General features: G+C 44.2%; 1 protein-coding gene across 1 annotated transcript in view; it reads left to right on the top strand.

The window, feature by feature from the left end:
- Positions 1–25,393, top strand: part of LOC126252605 (NK1 transcription factor-related protein 1-like) — a 307,154-nt gene that overhangs the window by 71,639 nt on the left and 210,122 nt on the right. The window contains exon 2 of the mRNA XM_049953508.1: positions 24,092–24,442. Within this exon, the coding sequence (XP_049809465.1) occupies positions 24,092–24,442 (351 nt within the window). The remainder of the gene's footprint in view (positions 1–24,091; positions 24,443–25,393) is intronic.

A 25,393-nucleotide genomic window follows, 5' to 3' on the forward strand; every position in this document is an offset into this window, starting at 1 on the left:
TTACAACTAACAGTAACCCGTTCGCTTTTACCTGAGGCAGAGAGAGAGAGAGAGAGACAGACAGACACACGAGCGGCTCCATGTATTGAGATTCTCGTTTAGCCCAACGTGTTGGTTTCTGCAGGTTAAGTAACCTTAAAAGCTTTAGTAAAAGTTGGAATGCATGGAGATAGATGTAGAAGACCTTCAACCAAAAGTGAATGTCCAAAATATTGATGATGAGAACGGAGATATGTCGATTTAGGATATTGTATGTTGGTATTTCGTTCGTTGTTGCCTTACCACTAAACTTTTGAAGTGAATACCTAGAAATAAAACACGAAATGAAACATTCCTGTATTACAGAGTTAAACATTTCGCTTCAGTGACGGTCAAGAAACTGATTTCAGTGAGCAAGCCGTATGAGTTGAGAAAACTGATAGAATTCTTCATTGTACATAGTTTCCCCAAGAAACAATACGTAATATTTCCCTATCGACATGTTACACTGGCAAGTCTTGTTAATCTTTGGTACAGATCAGACAGAAGAAGTCCAGATGCCAAATCCAGATGTTCAACTCGTGCATAGTATAACTATTCAGATGCGTCGAACGTTTCCGTACAAAATAGCCTGCTCAGTACAAGGTAATCTGCCACAAAGTCATGCTCCTACCACCGCATGGACACAGCGTTAGTGAAAACACACGTAAAAATGGAGAACAGTTTTATATCTCTGTTTTTAAGACAAAAGGCTTATTCGCCTCAAAGCTTTCAGACAATGGCAGTTGTCTTAAGAAACGTTAAGTGTTTGAGGAGGTGAAAAATATTGGTAGACTCCATTCTACCTGTAAGTGATCTGAGTTATTTGTTTGTCCCTTGCAGACTTACGATAGGGTGTTCATTCGTCCCGTTTTCGCTGGGACATCCCGTTTTCTCCAAAATGTCATGCTGCCACGAAAGTTATTTGGGGACGCTCAAATGTCCCGCCTTCTTGTCATACCACTTGGCTAAAGTGTTCTGCGCTATTATTACATACGCTAGGAAACGCCATTTGTACAACTCGCTCTACGATTTTTGTTTATTTACCGTTAATGTTATGCATTGTTAGTAGTATCGATTCATGTTAAGTTGTATTTTCGATTTGTTTACATAGTAAGCATTTCCGTTTCCACTGTACTAACGAAATCTCAAGGCGTTAAATTGGATACACGACATCCTTAAATCCATTGAATCACTGTTTCATCAAACGAAAAAGAATGTACATTTTTTAACAGCAATATAAAAATTGTGTTTCCTATTGTCACTGGAAGTGGAGAAACTGCAGAATCTATGTGTCTTTTCCTTAATGATCTTTTAGCGGTCAGTGGAAAAAAGAGAATGAAGACTGAAAAAGTGAAGCCCTTGCTCATAGTCAAAACCCATTTTAATGAGGTATCATGTGTTCTATTTTGTGACAAAATGTCAAAGAAATGAGTGTTTCGTGATAAAATACGTAAAGTGAAAATTACTGTGACAGTGCAGCATAATAACTGTAAAAAGTCATAAGAGGGCATGATGCAAAAGTAAACTTAAACGTACATTAAATTTTCTCAATACTGTTTGTATCCCTTTTTTCCGCTAATTGTCCACGTTTGTTCCTTAACTTTTTAGTAGTCCCATTTTTAATAAAAATGGAATGAACACCCTGACTTACAATCGATTACTAACTAACCATACAGAACACATTTGCTATTTTTACCATGTTCAAGAAAGTGCACAGCATTATCCCAACAGCTGACGAAGATCTCTCGTTTACCATTCCATCCCCTTATTTTATTTATTGTTGCTCAGAATGTATCACAGTTTCCAATTTTTCTCACTGTCGTGAGTGATTTTTTGCATGGACAACTACCGTCGTACGGCCCGCATCGAACAATTTGGGGTTAAAAATGATTTTCGGCTGGACTTAAATTAGAATAAATGAAAAATAGTGAGAAAAAGTAATACTAACATCTAGTAAGATTTAAGTACTGAACTTACCTCTCATTTAGGAAATAATCAGGCGTAGTGAAATGAATAGGGGAGAACTCACGAAAGCGGTCGTAGCGAGAACGACCAAAATACGTACTAGTGGATGAATTGTAGGGACGTGTAGTGTATCTCCAAAAGAGAACAGAGAGAGAGTTACACGAGGTTTTCTCCCGCAGTCATTTTAGTGGCACGATTTCAAGGAGATATGCATTACAATTGTATATTCACTATACATAAAATACAGTCCCCAATGAAATTCGTCATATATACTACATCTCAGTTCGAGAAAAAAAAAATGTACTGCAAGCAGCTACAATATTAGAATATCAAATGACAAACTTTAGCTTTTTCTACAGCCGTCAGTGGCTGTGAAAGGAGTTGGATATGCTGCAACAAAATTCTTTGACCGTTTCCCCAACAACATAAAGTGAATTTTAAATTATTTCTTCTCGATAACACTTTCGATTCAATACGCGAATATTTAACTAAAATCAGATGTACTACGTTGTACATTGGAAAAAAAATGTTTACTTTGTTCACAAATCTGTTGCATTTCTAACAAGAGCAGCGACAATAACTAAAATGTTCGTTTTTATGAAATTAAAGTCACTGTGCTATTTAACAATTTGTAAGAAATAAGCTTGTAGCCAAACTCACAAATAAACAAATGTTTATAAATAGCCTACAAACTGACTTGTTCCACTTAATGTCAGTCCAAATAGTGCAACTGATCAATTCAACGTATAATTAAATAATTATACGAGAATAGTTGGAAGAAGCAGAACGTACGTTTTGTGAAACAATGAAAAATACTTCAAACAACTAATGTTTGAGACAAAGTGAAGAACGGTATTAATGCCATCTGCGTATATTCTGCTTAAGAAATTTCGAAATTAGATGAGAGAAATGCGAGGCCGTAAGTATGTAAACACTGAGTCGTTTTTCTCACGGTTCACTCGCGAACAGAACAGAAACGTGAAAGCTAAATAATCGTAAACACTCGCTGCCATACACCTGTAATTTATACATTTCGCTTTCTGGATGAGGCACGTACTCGTTAGTATATCGGGTATTTACAGAAGACGCCTGCGCATGACGATGTAACAAAAACTAAAGCTAAATGTTGTTCCCACTGTTCAGAAACAAAGACGCGTGTTGCTCAGGTAAATAAGGCCGCCTGTGAAGCAAACTAGAGCGCCTTTCTTTCTCGGTACTCCACAAGAGACGTGGCCAGGCGCAACCGCAGACAGCACAGAACGAGTCCACGGCGCCTGCGCACAGAGAAGGGGTCGCGACGTTTGCACGCTCCTATTGTCTACTGGCTTCAAGCCGTCACACCGGCGCCAATACCAGACGCTCGCACGCAACCAATACAGCACGCACATGTTCTTTCTCACAGAATGTCGGTGAACCAGCAGGCATCGCACTAATCCCTGATTGTCCACACTGTACGATGTTGCTTAAGGTTCAATATAGCGACAGTGAATCACTACACCGCAAATTAGGTGCTGTTTCTTAAACAGTTTTGCAAAAACCAAATGTACAGTTGACGCTATGTCATTATTGGCAGCAAATCTTGAGAAGAAGTAATTCCTTGCTGTTTACCCAGGCACTGAAATGCTTCCGATAACGCGCCGTAGTTATCCTTGGGCAGATACACATCCCTTTCATCTATAGCCAAATCAATGAATAGATCTCGGGCGAAAACGTATTTGAATGGAACCTCGTTAGGTAGATATACAGTGTGATTTTTTCCGCTGCGTACGAACTCTATGGATTGATTGATGAGAGGATACGGAACAACACAAGTCTAATGAACTTATGTCTGGAATGCTTGCTTTCCGTGCTAGAGACCATTTGTTCAATCATACACTACTGGCCATTAAAATTGCTACAACAAGAAGAAATGCAGATGATAAACAGGTATTCATTGGACAAATATATTATACTAGAACTGACATGTGATTACGTTTTCACGCAATTTGGGTGCGTAGATCCTGAGAAATCAGTACCCACAACAACCAACTCTGGCCGTAATAACGGCCTTGATACGCCTGGGCATTGAGTCAGAGCTTGGATGGCGTGTACAGGTACAGCTGCCCATGCAGCTTCAACACGATACCACAGTTCATCAAGAGTAGTGACTGGCGTATTGTGACGCGCCAGTTGCTCGGCCACCATTGACCAGACATTTTCAATTAGTGAGAGACCTGGAGAATGTGCTGGCCAGGGCAGCAGTCGAACATTTTCTGTATCCAGAAAGGCCCGTACAAGACCTGCAACATGCGGACGTGCATTCTCCTACTGAAATGTAGGGTTTCGCAGGGATCGAATGAAGGGTAGAGTCACGGGTCGTAACACATCTGAAATGTAACGTCCACTGTTCAAAGTGCCATCAATGCGAACAAGAGGTGACTGAGACGTGTAACCGATGGCACCCCATACCATCACGCCGGGTGATACGCCAGTATGGCGATGACGAATATACGCTTCCAATGTGCGTTCACCGCGATGTCGCCAAACAGATGCGAACATCATGATGCTGTAAACACAACCTGGATACATCCGAAAAAATGACGTTTCGCCTTTCGTGCACCCAGGTTCGTCGTTGAGTACACCATCTCAGGCGCTCCTGTCTGTGATGCAGTGTCAAGGGTAACCGCAGCCATGGTCTCCGAGCTGATAGTTCATGCTACTGCAAACGTCGTCGAACTGTTCGTGCAGATGGTTGTTGTCTTTCAAACGTCCCCATCTGTTGACTCAGGGATCGAGACGTGGCTGCACGATCCGTTACAGCAATGCGAATAAGATGCCTGGCATCTCGACTGCTAGTGATACGAGGCCGTTGGGATCCAGCACGGCGTTCCGTATTACCCTCCAGAACCCACCGATTCCAGATTCTGCTAACAGTCATTAGATCTCGACCAACGCGAGCAGCAGTGTCGCGATACAATAAACCGCAATCGCGATAGGCTAAAACCAGACCTTTATCAAAGTCGGAAACGTGATGGTACGCATTTCTCCTCCTTACACGAGGCATCACAACAACGTTTCACCAGGCAACGCCGGTCAATTGCTGTTTGTGTATGAGAAATCGGTTTGAAACTTTCCTCATGTCAGCACGTTGTAGGTGTCGCCACCGGTGCCAACCTTGTGTGAATGCTCTGAAAAGCTAATCATTTGCATATAACAGCATCTTCTTCCTGTCGGTTAAATAGCGCATCTGTAGCACGTCATCTTCGTGGTGTAGCAATTTTAATGGCCAGTAGTGTACTTTGTTACAGAGACTGCGTTCTAATAGGCGCTGTACCGTACAGGCACAGTTATGGTATGCATGGTCTCCTGCTAGAGGATAGTACTGTTCCTCGTACGTCATGCCCTAACGCCCTCCCCTGCCATAGTATTTGTTAATGTTGTGTCCAGTTCACTTCACGTGCTGGTGGATGTGATACAGCGTTGTACACAGTGGTTCCTTACTCGAATCGAGAGCTTGCCGACATGGTGTTTACGTACGGAAAGACAAATGGCAACGAGCGGCGGGGAGCAGGGTTGCATCAGGAGACCTATCCCCGCTAACAACAGCCACAGCATTCAGTGTCTGCAACAGTGTTTCGCCGTTTGTCTGAGACAGGATCGTTTCAGGAAGCAGGAAATGGTGAAGGACGTACCCGAAATGAACGGTCACCAGACTTGGAGGAAAATGTGATTAACTCTGTGGAAGGCGACAGCCATGTTAGTAGCAGGCAGCTGACCCGGCAGTACTGGGTAAGTCGACGACCGTGTGGAACATTCTCCATGAGAGTTGTTAATTGGTTAGTTAGTTACGTGTCCCATTGATCAATAGCACAGAAAACCGTTATGATATGGAATGTGTCAAATGCACAAGAAATGCATACAGGAAACAAGTTTTTTTTATATTGTAGTGCTATACTTGAATATATCTGTTAGCTATCCAATTCCCTTAAGTGGCACAAAATGCAAATATTATATCTCCAGATTTATTTACTCTTATTCAAGGATTCATCTATGGTATAGAAGGAGTTGTCAAGGAGGTATGATTTCAATTTGTTTCTGAGACTATTACTGCTGTGTGTCAGACATTTTATTTCATCTGGTAATTTATCAAGAAGTTTTATAGCAGCATATTGTACCTCTTCCTGTGCCAAAGATAGGTTAAGTAAAGAATAGTGTAGGTCTTTCTTTTCTCTGGTATCGTAATCATGAATGTCGCTGTTGATTTTAAATTGGTCCATGTTGTTGAGAAAAAATTTCATTACTGAGTAAATGGACTGTGAAGCAGTTGTAAGAATTCCTAACCTTTTAAACAGATGCCTACAAGACGTGCGACTGTGAATCCCACAATTTATTCTAACTACTTTCTTTTGAGCAGTGAATACCTTTTGCCTAAGTGTTGAGTTGCCCCAGAATATTATTCTGTATGACATCAGAGAGTGGAAGTATGCAAAGTATGTTAGCTTACTAATTTCTACAAATTGGCAATTATTCTGACTGCAAAAGTTGCTGAACCTAGTCGCTTTAGGAGATCCAAAATATGAATTTTCCAATTAAGATTCTCGTCTATATGTACACCCAAAAACTTAGTATGCTCTACCCTGGCTACTGACTTCTTGTGATGTGTTATGTTTATTGAAGGAATTATACTTTTTGCAGCGGAAAATTGGATGTGCTGTGTTTTTTCAAAGTTCAGAGCAAGCGCATTCGCAGAAAAACAATTAATAACTTTTCCAAAGAACTTATTTGTATCATTTTCTATTGGACTTTCTTTTACTGGATTAATAAATATGGTTGTATCATCAGCAAACAGTGTCAGTTCAGCATCTTGTTTCACATAAGAAGGGAGGTCATTCACATATATCAAGAACAGGAGAGGATCCATAATCGAACCTTGGGGAACACCTAATGTAATTTCACCACAGTTAGATGCAGTTGCAAACTCCTTTGAATCACTTGAAGCATATAAAGAGACTTTTTGCTTCCTGTTCTGTAGATATGACTTAAACCACTCATATGCTGTGCCATTTATACCATAGAATTGTTATTACCCTTATCACTTACAGCGTATTCAGGCCTTACTAGCGACAGACATTCCACATTGGGATCAGTTTTGTCACTGGTTTCTTCACCAGGCAACCACGATTCCTGGATTTGTGTCATCAATCCTATTCACAGACGAGGCCACCTTTACGAGGAGTGGTATCTTCAACTTTCATAACAGCCATCTTCAACTTTCATAACAGCATGCAGAAACCCCATGGTATGGTGACAGCGAATCATCAGCATCGGTGCAGCCGGGATGTGTGGGCCGGAATAATTGGCGACCGTATTCTGGGACCAGTCTTCCTTCCACGTCACCTAACAAGCCGGAACTATCGGCGTTTCTTGTGCGTGACTTTTCCCCCTTGCTGGAAAAAGTCCCATCGATGTTTCGAAGGGTTGTGTGGCTGCTACAAGATGGTGCTCCAGCCCACTTTGCCGTTAACGTCTGGGAGCATCTCAATCTGTCTTCCCTGGTCGATGGATTGGACGAGAGGGCCCAGTTGTATGGCCTGCTCATTCACAGGATCTCAACTCTGGCACTGTTCAGATGTTGTCTGGCCGATGCGAACGCATGGGACAGGATATGCTAAGGCGCGTACACTCATGCGTTGAGGCACGTAGAACCCATTTTCAATACTTACTATAATCGTGGGTACATGGTGCAGCGCTTGTTAGACAGCAGTCTCTGTAATAATGTATGAGTGAATAAATGGTCACTAGCATCGAAATCATCGTCGATCAGTCGCTAGAGTTTGTACTCGGTGGAAAAAGTCACGCTGCATACAAATTGTTCGGAGAACTCGAATAGTGTAGTTGGTCCATACTTTAAAAGCGTGACGCGACGGGGAGACAGAAAAGAACAGTGACAGTCTTCTAGGGATCAATTTTGCAAAACGACTGTCAGAGAGTAGGATTAGAATACGATCGGACTCACAATCGACGCTGATGATATTAAAGCACTATAGTTACAATACAAGCGGTGTCCTTCCGTACGCAGCTTAGAAGAAGCTAGGGATCTTTCAAGAGAGAATAAAATCGTCATGTTCGGATCGGAGTCTCAGCGGAATTAAGGCACTGATGAAATGAACGCTTGGGCTAAGGCAGTAGTGTTCTGCGGAGCAATGAAACACAACCTACTTTTGCTGTGTGGTTTCTTCTGTAACACCAGGACCCAAAATATGAATTAATGGACTGACAAGTTGCAACTGTCATACGACAGTAAAGGATGACATTATGGACACTGCTTCCTAATCTGACAAATCAAACTTGTCACAAGAAAACGTAATCGCACAAGGGACTTCCTACTGACAAAATCGCGCCTTAGGTACAATCACGGGAGATTCTGCCAAAAACACATATTTATTCAATAAGTGACTGAGGTTCAGAAGAAGATCTAGATCTTATTTTCTTCAGCTGCCCCCAAAGACTGCATAACACCACGAAATTCCTACAGGAGATGGTGCACGATGTAGGAAACGAACGTCAAAACATTAGTATCGATTATCGATCTAGCCGTACACAGAACGTCCGCAGCTCGTGGTCGTGCGGTAGCGTTCTCGCTTCCCACGCACGGGGTCCCGGGTTCGATTCCCGGCGGGGTCAGGGATTTTCTCTGCCTCGTGATGACTGGGTGTTGTGTGCTGTCCTTAGGTTAGTTAGGTTTAAGTAGTTCTAAGTTCTAGGGGACTGATGACCATAGATGTTAAGTCCCATAGTGCTCAGAGCCATTTGAACCATTTCGTACACAGAAATCGTTACAATTTTTCGTAGAGAGTCGGCCGAAGGTATAGACAATGTTTCAAGTATATAAATCAGCAGTTGGTTATCATATATCAAAATAATCACACGAAATTATGATGTTTTATGTAATAATTGTTGTATGTGTAAATATGGCAGGTTGCGTTGTTCTGGGTATTATGTCCCTCCAGAGGTATGTTTCATTTATATTTGGATAAAACACGTGATGAGTGGCAGTATGGGTTACGTTCGGTTCACAAAAAATTAATGAAAAACAACTTCGTAGCATCTCAGAACACTTTTGCAGCATGCTGTTGAATTTAGTTAGTCGCTGGTTGTCAATCACAAATATGTAGTTCTTGGTCAAACACAAATATATAGTTTTTGGACCAAAAGCTCCTAATGGGACCTGCCTCGAGGATGTGCAGGGTGATTATAACAGCTGTAGACATAACACCACTAGTCAGAATGACATCAAGTTGCAACTGAATATTATCGGAAAAGCGGGAAAACGCATGGCAGAAGAAAAATAAATAGTTACAAAATGTTAGAAATAGATGGTACTGAAAGCACCATAATTTAATAGTGGTCGTCTACAAACGACAAATGAATCGTGCAACAATGCCTAAGGCGTACGTTTGACGGTAAACAAACTGTATTATTCAGTATGCATGGGTGTGCAGGTGTGATACTGTTAGTTAAGTAAGCCCATCCGCCACGGCAAGGTCATATAACATCGGATGGGAAAAATCGGTTTTTAAATGTCCCGAGGCCATAAACGGCAAAAAACGCATCAGTCAAAATCAAATCGGATTATAAATTTCCGTGTGACTGGCGGAAAACATGACAATATGCTGTCCATCGTTTCTGTAGCAAGTTGAAATCGAGAAACAGCATGTTCTACAACTGAGCAAAGTGTTTCTTGGGTCACGTTCAGAATGTGTGCCTTCAATGCAGCTAAGGTTGCAATCGGAACATGAACACATCATCTTTCAGATAGCCACAAGTCACGCCGATTAACATCAGGTGAGCGGGCAGCCAGTCTGTAGGGAAATGGCGGCTGATAATTCTAGCATTTCCGAAATGGCTCTTCAGCAGACGCTCAACTGGGTTTGCAATGTGTGGAGGTGCGCCATCTTGCATAAAAATGATCCCTTCCACACATCCACGCTGTTGGAGAGCTGGAATGACGTGGTTGCGCAAAGACACTCATAGCGCTTACCAGTGACGGAGCCGGCCGGAGTGGCCGAGCGGTTCTAGGCGCTACAGTCTGGAGCTGCTCGTCCGCTAGGTCGCAGGTTCGAATCCTGCCTCGGGCATGGATGTGTGTGAAATCCTTAGGTTAGTTAGGTTTAAGTAGTTCTAAGTTCTAGGGGACTGATGATCTCAGCAGTTAAGTCCATAGTGCTCAGAGCCATTTGAACCATTCGAACCAGTGACGGTACAGCTAACAGGACCGGAAGCACCTGTCTCTTCGAAAAAATATGGCCCTTATGATAAATGATGCCATGAACTCGCACCAAACAGTCACCTTTTCAGGATGAAGTGGTACTGGTTGATTTACGTGTGGTTTTTCCGTTGCCCATATTCGACAATTGTGTGTATTGAGTCATTCTGTCAGATGGAAGTGGATTTCGTCTGTCCACAGAATCTTCCACTACACGGCCAATCATTGCCTACTTCCATGTGAGCAAGAAATTCTAAATCAAAGGTCTCTCTTGCTGGCAGATCAACAGAAAGCAATTCGTGCACATGGGTAATTTTGAATTGACAGCAAAGAAGGATGTTTCGTAGGATTTTACGCACCGTGCTCACGGGTATGTCCAATGTTCGAGCAATTCCCCGTGCACTACACGTTCGCGCATCAGCACTCGTTTTCTTCTGCATTGCTGTGGCCACTGCTTCCAGTAACGTCGAATCAATTTGTTTCCTCCCTCTACCAGGTTACACTCCAAAAGAATCCGCTTTTCGAATTTCCTTATCATTTTCTTCAGACCCACGGCAGTCATAGGACCAACACCTTTTTTCAAACCCTTCAGTGTCCGGAACTTCTGCAGTTATCATTCTTGTAATACAACTTTACAAGCAGAGCGCGATCCAGCATTGAGGCAATCATGGCGAACGTTGCAGACGCGAAAGGAGGAAAAATCGTGTACCAGACGTGTTCTTACCAGCAGCAATGTGTCATGCGTGTAACAGGTGTTGTCATTTACGTATTCTGACACATACAGCGTCATCTATTGATCAATTTTCACACTTTTTTTCCTTCTGCGATACCTTTTCCCTCTTCTCCGATAATATTCCGGCGCAATTTGATGTCATTCTGACCAGTGGTGTTATTTCTACACCGTTTTGAAACTCTAACTATAATCACCCTGTCTATTAACTCTGTTACACTTCAAAGCTTAATGGTATTCTTGGCGAAACTGTTAACATAATACAGCTATGCTGTACATACATACAGCAAATGAATTATTAAAGAACTGCATCCGAAAGATAAAAACACACAGGATCCCAACAAAAATAAGCGAGTGCAACCGGATAGAATTTCGTAATGATGTGAAGGGTGGCGACTGCAAATGCTGTCGATTTAATGATTTAAGTTAGATCATTAAAACAGAGAAGATAACGTGATATCTGTTTCATCAGTTTCAAGAGCGTGAAAGCATTTATAGCAACTACAACAAAATCAAAAGACGACAGAAAAGGTGCATCGCGGCAGTTGGCAACATTAAAGGTAAAAATTGCTTGTTTAAAAAAAGTATTTTAAATATGCGTGGTGAAACGTGCACGCATACACTCAGACGTTCATAATAGGACGGTACAGGGCTGCACAAGGAAGGAAATAAAAAGAATCATTCCACCGAGATATAGATGTGAAATAGGTACCAAACAGAACGGTGAGTGGAACCAATAAGTCTTATAGCTTCGTGTACCATGTGCGCCAACAGTTGTTTTTAACATAACAGTAAATGAAAAAACACCAGCGATTGCGACAGATATCTGCTTAAGAGTGACAGTGTCCTGCCATACTTGGACTTTTTTGAAAAATGCTAGATATGCCGAAAATGCACAGAACATTTTCACTATCTCAAAGAAAGGAGAGAAATGATGAGTATGATATGTGGCTAACGCGAAAAAAGGAAGGTACGTAGCTTAGAGTTTAACATCGCATCGACCACAACGTCGTTACTGACGAAGCACGTGCTCACTTGCATAGGAAAGGAATAGTATTCAATGGGACACAACCCAGCATTTGGATTAATAGATCTAGAGATTTCACAGACAGGTATCTGAAACGCACACTTTCCAAATACGAGCCTAGAGGCTCAACTACTGCACCGCATGGCCTGGTGACTCACGTGGACTGCAAAAGGTCTACGCCAGTGGTCGTTGCTGCTAACTGAGTGTTTTATTCATTACCGCGCAACGGCGTTAATAAAGTCACAGTTGTTACTGGCGGGAATGCAAATACAGGCTGGTCACAGCGCCGCAATGATTAGCAGCATGTGCCGACTGCAAGTGGCATAACGCTGGTCAGGCGTGCTAACTAGACATGCACTTATCTCCGCAATCGCCTCTCTTTTTTCGGCCCTGTTGTCGGGTTGTAGCTACCACGCTAAACTCCGATTAACCGAGGCATAATTTCCTAATCGTTTCGCATCTCTTCGCGGGTTTAAAGCCTAAATGACCCGCTGACACAGAAAGCGGGGCAAATAACCCCTTCCCCTGCCCCTGCTGTTTGTAATGAATTCTGCCCTAATCAACTGTTACGGCGAAGCATATCTGCGCCGAGGCGCGCCAATTAGCATAGTTAATTAAAACGCAAATGGCGCCACAAGTGGAGCGGCCTGCTCAAACAGCCGCCTGGCTCCGACCGCGGCGCGCTAGCCGGAATTATTCATCGCAACACGTCACAGCCGCCAACTCTGGCCGCGTTAGATATACGCCTTTCGGCCATTAAGGCACTCGTGTAACCGAGTTAAACACACATAGCGAACGCAAGGATAAGCAGAACGAGACCTGATCGAGTCTAGGAATATCAGCGGTTGAAGTAATAAGTACGTACGAGGGACACTCGTAAAGCTTTATCACCTCGGAGAAAATCAAGCTGCGATCGTGAGATTGGTGACGGTCCTAGGTATTCTCTGCATATTCGCTGTTCCATGTGACTATTTTTTTTTCCAAATGGCGGATTATCTGGTGGAGAGCTTGGTTGTAAAAGCCTGCTTTGTTGGTCTTAAGGAAACATTCCACCTCGAAAATCAGCTCGTGTCGTTATGGGAATGCCTGCCACGAAACGGCTTCTTCGTCTGAGGAGATAGAGAGAAGTAACTGGAGAATATGGGAGTGAAACAAAATCTAATTGCCCAGATCAGTAGCATTTGTGACTTATTTATTTGCTATTTTCGTTTAGTCTGTTATCTACAAAAAGGAGCAGACTGGATGTTGCACATGGACTATCGTGAATATAGCACACAATCTGTAGTATTCTATTTAGCCACTTGTATGTCGTCTCGTTATCTCTGTAGAGTTGTACCATGGATAGCAAGTAGAGGATATTGGTTGGTGGCCAGAATCCTCGTTCTAGAACGCAAACTGCACGCAATTAATAACTTGGTTGAAACTTCCTGGGAAATTGAAACTGTGTGCCGGACCGAGACGCGAACTCGGGACCTTTGCCTTTCGCGGGAAAGTGCTCTGCCAACTGAGCTACCCAAGCACGACTCACGCCCCGTCATCACAGCTTTACTTCTTCTGCCAGTACCTCGCCTCCACAGTTTTAATATGCCAGGAAGTTTCATATCAGCGCACGCTCCGCAAAAGAGTGAAAATCTCATTCTGAATAACTTGGATCTTCATTTATAAACAAAGATCTACTTAATTAAGTTTACATGTACTGTGGTACAAGCCCTCTTTTGTATAGTCCACGTAGCCTCAATACTGTTCACTATAAGGTTGCTACGTGCTTACTGTCTCTGTGCTACAGGTTAAGTCTGCAGCTACGTCTCGGTGACAAGCTGGATCTCACACGGCGTACAGGCTCGAATTAACTGGACTACCTAACCGACTAACTAGCTAAATGGCTAACTAGTCCTCCGGTCCGCGGCAGCAATCCTAAATACTGGCGGCTGAGAGGGCGTTGGCGGTGCGTTTCTAGCGAGTCTTGTTGGCCTCTATCGATACTCTCGTAACCCCTATGCCGCATGGTGTGCCGGCGCCAGCACACAATATATTGACGTAATTTCAAATTTGTTAGTAGCTACTAAGAATTAATATGTTTAAGGAGAAAAATCTACATAGAATATCTACATAAAAAGAAAAATAATAATAATAATAACTAAAAAAGTTCTACGTACTACCATTAGGCAATCTGCTTACCGATATTGTTCATCCGGAATCAAGATGCCCGCATCTCGTGGTCGTGCGGTAGCGTTCTCGCTTCCCACGCCCGGGTTCCCGGGTTCGATTCCCGGCGGGGTCAGGGATTTTCTCTGCCTCGTGATGACTGGGTGTTGTGTGATGTCCTTAGGTTAGTTAGGTTTAAGTAGTTCTAAGTTCTAGGGGACTGATGACCATAGATGTTAAGTCCCATAGTGCTCAGAGCCATTTGAACCATTTTTTGAACCGGAATCAAGAAGGCACTCGGTTTTTTGGTCTCTTACACTATGCAACATTACACTACACAACACTACACTGCGTTATTGTACTTGGTGTCGGAACCAAGCTGGATTCCTCACTTGTTTGGATGGTTAGGCCCCGGCGCGCTGAGGTGCGACTCAGAATTCACAAGGGCTACGCTGCTGTGCCACCAAAGGTCTAGAGATAGGGATATGGCTGTCAAGCTCTGAGCACTATGGGACTTAACATCTATGGTCATCAGTCCCCTAGAACTTAGAACTACTTAAACCTAACTCACCTAAGGACAGCACACAACACCCAGTCATCACGAGGCAGAGAAAATCCCTGACCTCGCCGGGAATCGAACGCGGGAACCCGGGCACGGGAAGTGAGAACGCTACCGCACGACCACGAGCTGCGGACATGGCTGTCAGGATGTGAGAAAATCCTTCATACTGATCATTCCTGCCTACGTCTCCCTCTAGAATTTTCACCTCTCAGACTGCCCTCAGTTACCAAACTGACTATTACTTTATGCCTCAAGATGCGTCCTATCAGTCGATTCCTTATTTTAGTTAAATGATACCATAAATTTCATTTTACCCCAGTTCAATTCAGTACAAACTCATTCGTTATTCGGCTTAACCTTCTAATCTTCAGCAGTCTTCTGCAGTACCACATACGAAAAGCTTATAATCTCTTCTTGTCTGAATTGCTTACAGTCCGAGTTTCACTACGATACGAGGCTACACCCCAGACAAATACATTCAGAAACAGGTTACTAACGTATTTACATTAGACGTTGCAAAATTCTTATTCTTCGGAAATGCTTTTCTTACTATTACTAGTCTGCATTCTGTATCTAGTCTACTACTGCCACCATCTGTTATTTTGCTACCCAAATTACAAAAAATGGTTCAAATGGCTCTGAGCACTATGGGACTTAACATCTGTGGTCATCAGTCCCCTAGAATTTAGAACTACTTAAACCTAACTAACCTAAGGACATCACACTCATCCATGCCCGAGGCAGGATTCGAACCTGCGACCGTAGCAGTCGCGCGGCTCCGGACTGAGCGCCTATAACCGCAAGACCACCGCGGCCGGCTCCCAAATTACAAAACTCATCTACTACTCTTAGTGTTTCGTTACCTAATATAGTTTCTTCACCACCGCCCTGTGTTACCTTTGTTGATTTACATCTTATAATCTACTTTCGATACATTATCTATTCAGACCAACTGCCCTTTCAAGTACAAATTGAATAACTTGGGGATGGGCTACAACGCTGTCTGACTCACCTGTCAACCACTGTTTTCCTTTCATTCCTTTCGGCCGGCCGAAGTGGCCGTGCGGTTAAAGGCGCTGCAGTCTGGAACCGCAAGACCGCTACGGTCGCAGGTTCGAATCCTGCCTCTGGCATGGATGTTTGTGATGTCCTTAGGTTAGTTAGGTTTAACTAGTTCTAAGTTCTAGGGGACTAATGACCTCAGCAGTTGAGTCCCATAGTGCTCAGAGCCATTTGAACCATTTTTTTCCTTTCGGCTCTTACAACTGCTATATTCGTAGGTTTTCCTTTCTGTAACCTATCTTCTAAGATAATGATGATGATTGGTTTGTGGGGCGCTCAACTGCGCAGCCATCAGCGCCCGATCTTCTAACATAAGTCGTACTGTCAGTACTGCCTCGCGTGTTCCTACATTTCTTAGGAACGGAAACTCATCTTACCCTAGGTCGACTTATACATGTTTTTCCATTCTTCTGCAAATAATTCCTGTCAGTTACTTTGGAAGCATGACTCACTGAATTGATGGTCCTGTAGTATTCCCATCTGTCAGCAACTGCCTTCTTTGGAACTGGGATTATTACATTCTTCTTGAATGTAAAGGGCTATTTCTACTGTCTCACGTATCTTGACTACCAAGTGCGATAATTTCGTCTTGGTCTGGCTGAGCCAGGGATCCCAATAATTTATGGGAATTTTATCTACTCCAGAGACCTTGTTTCCATTTGGTCCTTGAATCTTTATCAAATTCATCTAGCAGTGTCATACATCCCGTCTCCATTTTACAAATGTACCCTTTCTATATTATTGACTTCTATTTGTTTCCTTTGTATAGTTCTTCTACAGAGCGATCCATATAAACCTGCCGGCCGCGGTGGTCTCGCGGTTCCAGGCGCGCAGTCCGGAACCGTGCGACTGCTACGGTCGCAGGTTCGAATCCTGCCTCGGGCATGGATGTGTGTGATGTCCTTAGGTTAGTTAGGTTTAAGTAGTTCTAAGTTCTAGGGGACTGATAACCACAGCAGTTGAGTCCCATAGTGCTCAGAGCCATTTGAACCATATAAACCTGAACTAGTTCAATGAATCGTAATTTTCCTCCGAAAACTCATATAAACGGGAAAGTTGTTTTAACGATATCAGCAGCTCTTGTGGAATGATAAGTACCGTCCGCTGTTCGCAACTCTACTGTTGTTTCTGCGCATGAGGTCCTTTGTCCGGTATAATTCCGCGCTATGTGGAGCAGCTGGTTGACGTCGTACTTAGAGGTGATTTACAACAATATGGAGCAACAAGCACACTTCTAACGCTTCCATGCGCCCTGTTACCAGTTTCTTCGGCCGGCCGAAGTGGCCGTGCGGTTAAAGGCGCTGCAGTCTGGAACCGCAAGACCGCTACGGTCGCAGGTTCGAATCCTGCCTCGGGCATGGATGTTTGTGATGTCCTTAGGTTAGTTAGGTTTAACTAGTTCTAAGTTCTAGGGGACTAATAACCTCAGCAGTTGAGTCCCATAGTGCTCAGAGCCATTTTGAACCAGTTTCTTCGGTGACCGGATAATCTCAAAAAATTTGTGGCTGCCTCCCACCCCTCTCCCCGATCACCTGTCCAACAAACAGCTCCGATCTTTTTCTTGCGAGGGTATCTTAAAACCTGAGTGTACAAGAATAGAGACTGGATAACTGCAAAACTCCGTGAGACCATTACACACGAAATGAGCAACATTGTGAAGGACACAGTTCACAGAATGTCGAGGAATACGGTGAAATGCGAACAATTGCGCATCGATGCTGGAGGAGCGCACTTCCGACATTTACTGTGAGTACAGGGTGACTATTACTGAACTATATGAAATAAAATCGTCGTAACTTCTGAACGGTTTGCGTTAAGGACATTCAAACTGCTCGGTTGGCCGCGGGGCATGAAGGGAATTAGTATGCGCACGCAAGGTTTGTCCTAGTGACGAAGCCCAATTTCATTTGGATGTCTTCGTCAATAAGGAAAATGACGCATTTGGGGGACTGAGAATCCGCATTTGCGATCGAGTAGTCTCTTCACCCTCAACGGGTAACTCTGTGGTGTGCAATGTCCAGTCACGGAATAATCGGTGCGATATTCCTTAGTAGTACAATGATCATCAAATGGTACGTGAAGGTTTTGGAAGGTGATTTCATCCCCATTGTCCAAAGCGATGCTGATTTCGACAAGATGCGGTTCATGCAAGACGAAGCTCCACCCCATCGAAGTAGGTGAGTGTTTGATGCTCTGGAGGAACACTTTGGCGACCACATTCTGGCTCTGAGGTACCCTTAGGCCACTGGCATGGGGATCGATTGGCCGCCATATTCTCCGGGTCTGAACACAAGCGATTCCTTTTTGTGGAGCTATATTAAAGAGAAGATGTACTACAATTACTTCAAAACCATTGCTGAGCTGAAAACAACAATTTAGGAGATCATTGCCAGAATCGGTGTTCCGACACTTCAGCGAGTCATGCAAAGTTTCTCTAGTCTTCTGCGCCACATTATCGCCAATGATGGCAGGCATGTCGAACACGTTATAGCCTGAATCCGAATATCTGCAGTGACGTTTTCATGTTGAATAAAGTGTGTGCACGCATTAGTTTGTAACAAATTTACGTTGTTTTTTCACATAGTTCAATAACTGTCACCCTGTATGTGCATCTGTAATCATCCTATTGTGATTTATCATATCCCACAATTGCAAATGTGTCCCACAATTGATCCAGATGTTATGACTCATTAAAGTAGTTAAGGGGTATGTGGTTTACACAGTATATATTGCTTCCAGTTTTCAGCTCTCCCTTCTTTGGACATACATCGTTGCTGTTGTGATCTTCAGTCCGGAGACTGGTTTGACGCAGCTCTCCGTGCTACTCCGTCCTGTGCAAGCCTCCTCATCTCTGAGTAACTACTGCAACTTACATTCTTCTGTATGTGCTTAGGGTATTCATCTCTTGGTCTCTCTCTACGATTTTTGCCCCCAACGCTTCCCTCCAATACTAAATTAATGATCCCTTGGTGTCTCATAACGTGTCCGAGGAACCGATCCCTTCTTCTAGTCAAGTTGTGCCACAAATTCCTCTTCTCCCCAGTTTTAGTCAGTACCACCACACTAGTTACGTTATCTGCCCATCTAATCTTCAGCATTCTTCTGTAGCACCACATTTCAAAAGTTTCTATTCTTTTATTGTCTAAACAGTTTATCGTCCATGTTTCACTTTTATACATGGCTACACTCCATGAAAATACTTTAAGAAAATACTTCCTGACAATTAAATCTGTATTCGATGTCAAGAAATTTCTCTTCTTCAGAAACGCTTTCCTTGATACAACAAGTCTACATTTTACGTCCTCTCTACTTCGACCATCATTAGTTATTTTGCTTCCCAAATAGCAAAACTCGTCTACTACTTTAAGTGTCTCATTTCCTTATCTAATTCACTCAGCATTGCCTGATTTAATTCGACTACTTTCCATTATCCTTGTTAGGCTTTTGTTGATGTTCATCTTATATCCTCCTTTCAAGACACTGTCCATTCCGTTCAACTGCTCTTACAGGCCCTTTGCTGCCTCTGACAGAATTAAAATGTCGTGGACAAACCTAGAAGTCTTTATTTCTTCTCCATGGATTCTAATTCCTACTCCAAATTTTTCTTTTGTTTCTCTTATTTCTTGCTCAGTATACAGATTGAATAACATCGGGATGGACTACAATCCTGTCTCACTCCCTTCTCAACCACTGCTTCCCTTTCATGCCCCACAACTCTTATAACTGCCATCCGTTTTCTATACAAATTGTAAATAGCCTTTCGCTCCCTGCATTTTACCCATGCCACCTTTGGAATTTGAATGTGAGTATTCCAGTAAACATCGTCAAAAGTCTACAAATGCTATAAACTTAGGTTTACCTTTCCTGAACCTATGTTCTTCGATAAGTCGTAGAGTCAGTACTGCCTCGCGTTTTCCAACATTTCTAGGGAATGCAAATTGATTTTCCCCGAGGTCGGCTTCTACCAGTTTTCATTCGTCTGTAAAGAACTCGTATTAGTATTTTACAACCGTGACCTATTAAACTTATAGTTCGGTAGTTTGTACGCCTGTCAACACCTACGTTCTTTGGGAATGGAATTATTATATTCTTCTTGAAGTCTGAGGGTATTTCGCCTGTCTCATATATCTTGCTCACCAGATGGAAGAGTTTTGTCACGGCTGGCTATCCCAAGGCTATCAGTTGTTTTAATGGAATGTTGTCTACTCCCGGGGCCTTGTTTCGACTTAGGTCTTTCAGTGCTCTGTCAAATTCTTCGCGCAGTATCATATCTTTCATTTCATCTTTATCTACGTGGTCTTCCATTTCCGTCATACTGCCCTCAAGTACATCGCCCCTATATAGACACTCTATATACTCCTTCCACCTTTCTGTTTTCCCTTCTTTGCTTATGACTGGTTTTTCATCTGAGCTCTTTATATTCATACAGGTGGTTCTCTTTTCTCCAACGGTCTCTTTAATTTTCCTGTAGGCAGTATCTATCTTAGCCCTAGTGATATATGCCTCTACATCCTTACATTTGTCCTCTACCCATCCCTGCTTAGCCATTTTGCACTTCCTGCCGATCTCATTTTTGAGAGGTTTGTATTCCTTTTCGCCTGCTTCGTTTGCTGCATTTTTATATTTTCTCCTTTCATCAATTAAATTCAGTATCTCTTCTGTTACGCAAGGATTTCTACTAGCCCTCGTCTCCTCACCTACTTGATAATCTTCTGCTTTCTCTACTTCATCTCTCAAAGCTACCCATTCTTCTTCTTCTTCTGTATTTCAATCCCCTGTTCTTGTCAACCGTTCCCTAAAGCTCTCTCTGAAACTGTATGCAACCTCTGGGTCTTTCAGCCTATCCAAGTGCCATCTCTTTAAATTCCTGCCTTTTTGCAGATTTTTCAATTTTAATCTACAGTTCATAACCAATAAATTGTGGTCAGAGTCCACATCTGGCCTGGAAATGTCTTAAAATTTAAAACCGGGTTCCTAAATCTCTGTCTTACCATTATATAATGTATCTGAAACCTTCCAGTGTATCCAGACCTCTTCCACGTATACATTGGACATACATAACATTTAATACATTTTGGCACATAGCGAGGCACGTATAAAGTCAGGCAATCCCTCGCTCTATACCGAACGGGATAGGTCAGAAAGCAGCTAATAAAATACAAAATACTGTCAGTCTTGCACTTCCCGGTGACTAGTAACACACGGGAAGTACACAGAGGGATTTGTTACGAGACAGTGGAGGCCTTCAAGTAACAGCGCTCTCAGTTGAGAACTCTGGTTGTGTGACTGAAACTGCAACGCGACATAGCAGTAAGCGTGATCAGTGCCCTAGGCTGTTTAGTTGGGCGAGGTGGCGACCGCGCGTCCTCTAACGCTCTCCCGCCCTCCGGTCAACGGACTCAGCTGCTCGAGCTGCGATCGGCGCTGCGGCAGGCAACGTGCTGTCGCCACCCGCTCAGTTCAGGCCTTGCCTGAGCTACGCTGCCTCCTGACCAGACTTGTGGAACGCGCCGACAGCCGCCTATTGCCACGCGCAATCGCCGCCGCTGTTACCTTCTCCTTCCTCTTTTTCGCCCAGTTTCTATTTAGTTGTTCGACGACTTTATGGTCCATCCAGCGGACAGAGAATTTCATCTTCAATTTTTCTGAGTATACAAGTCTTACTACTGCAGACACTGTGAGATGATCTGAGGCTATGTTGCTATTTAGGATGGCAATCTGTTGGGACAGAAATAGCCTGAAAGAGCTTATTTATGTAATTCCAGCGGTACTCAACGTTGTAACGTACGCTGAGGTGACAAAAGTCTAGGTTAGTCATATAAATGGCGGTAATATCACCTACACGAGGTAAAATAAAAGGTAAATGTTGTGTGACTAAGGCCTCCCGTCGGGTAGACCGTTCACCGGGAGCAAGTCTTTCGATTTGACGCCACTTCGGCGACTTGCGCGTCGATTGGGATGACATGATGATGATTAGGACAACACAACACCCAGTCTCTTGACGGAGAAAATCTCCGACCCAGCCGGGAATCGAACCCGGGCCCTTAGGATTAACATTCTGTCGCGCTGACCACTCAGGTAGTGAGGGCAGACACGTACACGAGGTAAGATTAGTGCATTGGCGGGGCTGTCATTTGTACTCAGGTGATTCATGTGAAAAGGTTTCCGACGTGATTATGGCCGCTCGACAGGAATTAACAGACGCGAAATGGTAGTTGGAGCTACACGCACGGGACATTCCATTTCGAAAATCGTTAGGGAATTCAATATTCTGAGATTCACAGTGACAAGAGTGTGGCGAGACTACCAAATTTCGGAGATTACCTCTCACCACGGACAACGTAGTGGCCGACGGCCTTCACTTAAAGACCGAGAGCAGCGGCATTTGCGTAGAATTGTCAGTGCTAACTCTGCGTCAAATAAACGCATAAGTCAATACGGGACGTACGACGAACGTATCCGTTATGACAGTGCGGCGAAATTTGGCTCTGATAGGCTACGGCAGCAGACGACCGGTACCTCTAATACCCAGTACCACATCCTCTTGCACTGATGCACGCCTGTATTCGTCGTGGCATACTGTCCACAAGTTCATCAAGGCACTGTTGGACCAGATTGTCCCACTCCTCAACGGCGATTCGGTGTAGATCCCTCAAAGTGGTTGGTGGGTCACGTCGTCCATAAACAGCCCTTTCCAGTCTATCCCAGACGATAGGGTTCATGCCTGGAGAACACGTTGGCCACTCTCGTCGAGCGATGTCGTTACCCTGAAGGAAGCCATTCACAAGAGGCGCACGATAGGGGCGCGAATTGTCGTCCATGAAGACGAATGCATCGCCAGTACGCCACCGATATGGTTGCACTATAGGTCGGAGGATGGCATTCACGTATTGTACAGCTGTTGCGGCGCCTTGAATGACCACCAGCGGCGTACGTCGGCCCCACATAATGCCATCCCAAAACAGCAGGGAACCTTTCGCTGGAAAGCGTGTCTAACGCGTCCTGCATGACCGGGTTACCTGCAAATAAGTCTCCGACGATTGCCTAGTTGAAGGCATATGCGACACTCATCGGTAAAGAGAACGTGATGCTAATCCTGAGCGGTCCATTCGGCATTTTGTTGGGCCCATCTGTACCGCGCTGCATGGTGCCGTGGTTCCAAATATGGACCTCGCCATGGACGTCGGCAGTGGATTTGCGTGTCATGCAGCTTATTGTGCACAGTTTGAGTCGTAACTAGACGTCCTGTGGCTGCACGAAAACCATTATTCATCATGGTGGCATTGCTTTCAGGGTTCGCTCGAGCCATAATCCGTAGGTAGCGGTCATCCACTGCAGTAGTAGCCCTTGGGCGGCCTGAGCGAGGAATGTAATCGACAGTTCCTGTCTCTCTCTATCTCCTCCATGTCCGAACGACATCGTTCTTTTCACTCAGAGACGCCTGGACACTTCCCTTGTTGAGAGCCCTTCTTGGCACAAAGTAACAATGCGGACGCGATCGAACCGCGGTATTGATCGTCTAGGCATGGTTGAACTACAGACAACACCAGCCATGTACCTCCTTCCTGGTGGAATGACTGGAACTGATCGGCTGTCGGACCCCCTCCGTCTAATAGGCGCTGTTCATGCATGGTTGTTTACATCTGTGGGCGGGTTTAGTGAAATCTCTGAACAGGCAAACGGACTGTGTCTGTGATACAATATCCACAGTCAACGTCTGTCTTCAGGAGTTCTGGGAACCGGGGTGATACAAAACTTTTTTTGATGTGTGTAAAACATTTTTATTTTCGCTCAGGTTTCCATTTCGTGACCGAACGGCGGTTAGAAAAAATAGCCCTCGTAGCTTTTATTCGGTTGGATAGAATGTGTGTTAATTATTTTCTTTCGTTGTCTTGTAAGGTTGCTGCTCACATTATGAAACGCAGTCGTTCTCGTAACTCTGTTCTATGAAAAGAAGGTAAAGACACATAACCTCTAGGCGCTAGAGTCTGGAACCGCGCAACCGCTACGGCCGCAGGTTAAAATCCTGCCTCGGTCATGGATGTGTGTGGTGTCCTTAAGTTAGTTAGGTTTAAGTAGTTCTAAGTTCTAGGGTACTGATGGGCACAGCAGTTAAGTCCGATAGTGCTCAGAGCAATTTTTTGAACATAACCTCTCCAAATCGCCAGTTAGTTCTAATTTCAAGAAAACTGTCACGCTGACGGTCCTCTCAGACAATTACGTGCATTAATATACAATTAGATACCCACTGAATGTATGTGTAATTCTGTAACTTTAGATATCCCTTGACAACAGGCACTGGAGATGACGTGAGGCCATCGTTGGTTGCAGCAGTCTCTTCGCCGACGCCGACCGTGGGCGTGGTGTCGTCGCCGCCCATGTCGTCACCCGGGGGCGGCGGAGGCGGCGCCGGGGGCGGCGCGGCTTCGGCGGGCCCGCAGCAGCTGCGCGAGCTGTACGCCGCGGCCGCTGCCGCCGCAGCCGCCGCCTCGGCCGCTGCCTCCGCCTCCGCCTCGTCGGCGCCGGGCGCGGGAGCGGCGCCGCCCCCCGGCTCAGCGGCGCACCACCCGCTGGCGTCACTCGTGTCGCAGCAGCGCCTGCTCGAGCTGTCGCGCCTCGGTCTGCGCCACTACGACCTCGCCTCGCACGTCCTCTCCCAGCAGGGCGCCGTCTCCAAGCTGCTCGGTGCGTACCCTTCACACTTTACTCAAACAAGGGAGGTGCTGGCACGGCAGGCGGTTCAGAAAAATGCCTGCGAGTGGTGAGGCGGGGAACGGGGAAAAATAGCTTCTTTCTGCCCCAGTGCTACCTGTGGTCTGCCTTACGGCCGTCCGAAAAATAACCTTACTAGTACGGTTCATATAATATTATACTTGCTGGCGCACAGCATCAGTGAGCTCACTAAAATCGACGGCAGAAATTATCGGTGAATGCTCACACATGCTGTTTATAGGCTAAATCGGTTTTGACACTTAATTTATTTTTTAGTCGCCCATATTACTCGTACTTCTTAGCCGATGGCTGCGTCACAACCTCAGGGTTCCTTATAGACGATTTCTTGAGGACATGCCCACTCCTACTACAGTCTGGCGCGTCCACTGTCTAAGAATGAGGTGCGAGCATTAACTAATACCTTCTGTAGTCTAACTAGTAGACTTCATGGTCAGTCTTCTTGGGTTTCCTTGTCCGCCGTTTATAGTCTCCCGTTTTCTTGTCAAAAAGGAAAAATGTGCAAGCATCATCCATCTTCGCTGTAAGCAAGAAATGGTCATTACCAATGGCTAAGTTTTAATTGAATAAAACTACACATTCATCGTGGTGAAAAAGGCAATACAGTAGTTGCATATAATAGTAAAAATATTAACTAACTATAGATGCAGTAGCTTCTGGAGCGACGTGCAGAGAAGTAGAGAATCTGAACGATATTATTCCTGAAGCACCATTGTACTGAGTGTAAATCAAGGAAATGATTTCACTTCGTGCAGAAGCGCAGAAAGCATCGTACTACATCCTATTTCCAGTGAAGCCTTACATTGATTAACAAGTATTAATCATGTGGATGTGGGAGAACAGGAAAAACCTCACCACCGGCATGACATTGTGAGGAGCCCACAACTGAATCGACAGTCGAAATAC

This window comes from Schistocerca nitens, chromosome 4 (assembly GCF_023898315.1).
Source record: "Schistocerca nitens isolate TAMUIC-IGC-003100 chromosome 4, iqSchNite1.1, whole genome shotgun sequence".
Classification (NCBI taxonomy): domain Eukaryota; kingdom Metazoa; phylum Arthropoda; class Insecta; order Orthoptera; family Acrididae; genus Schistocerca; species Schistocerca nitens.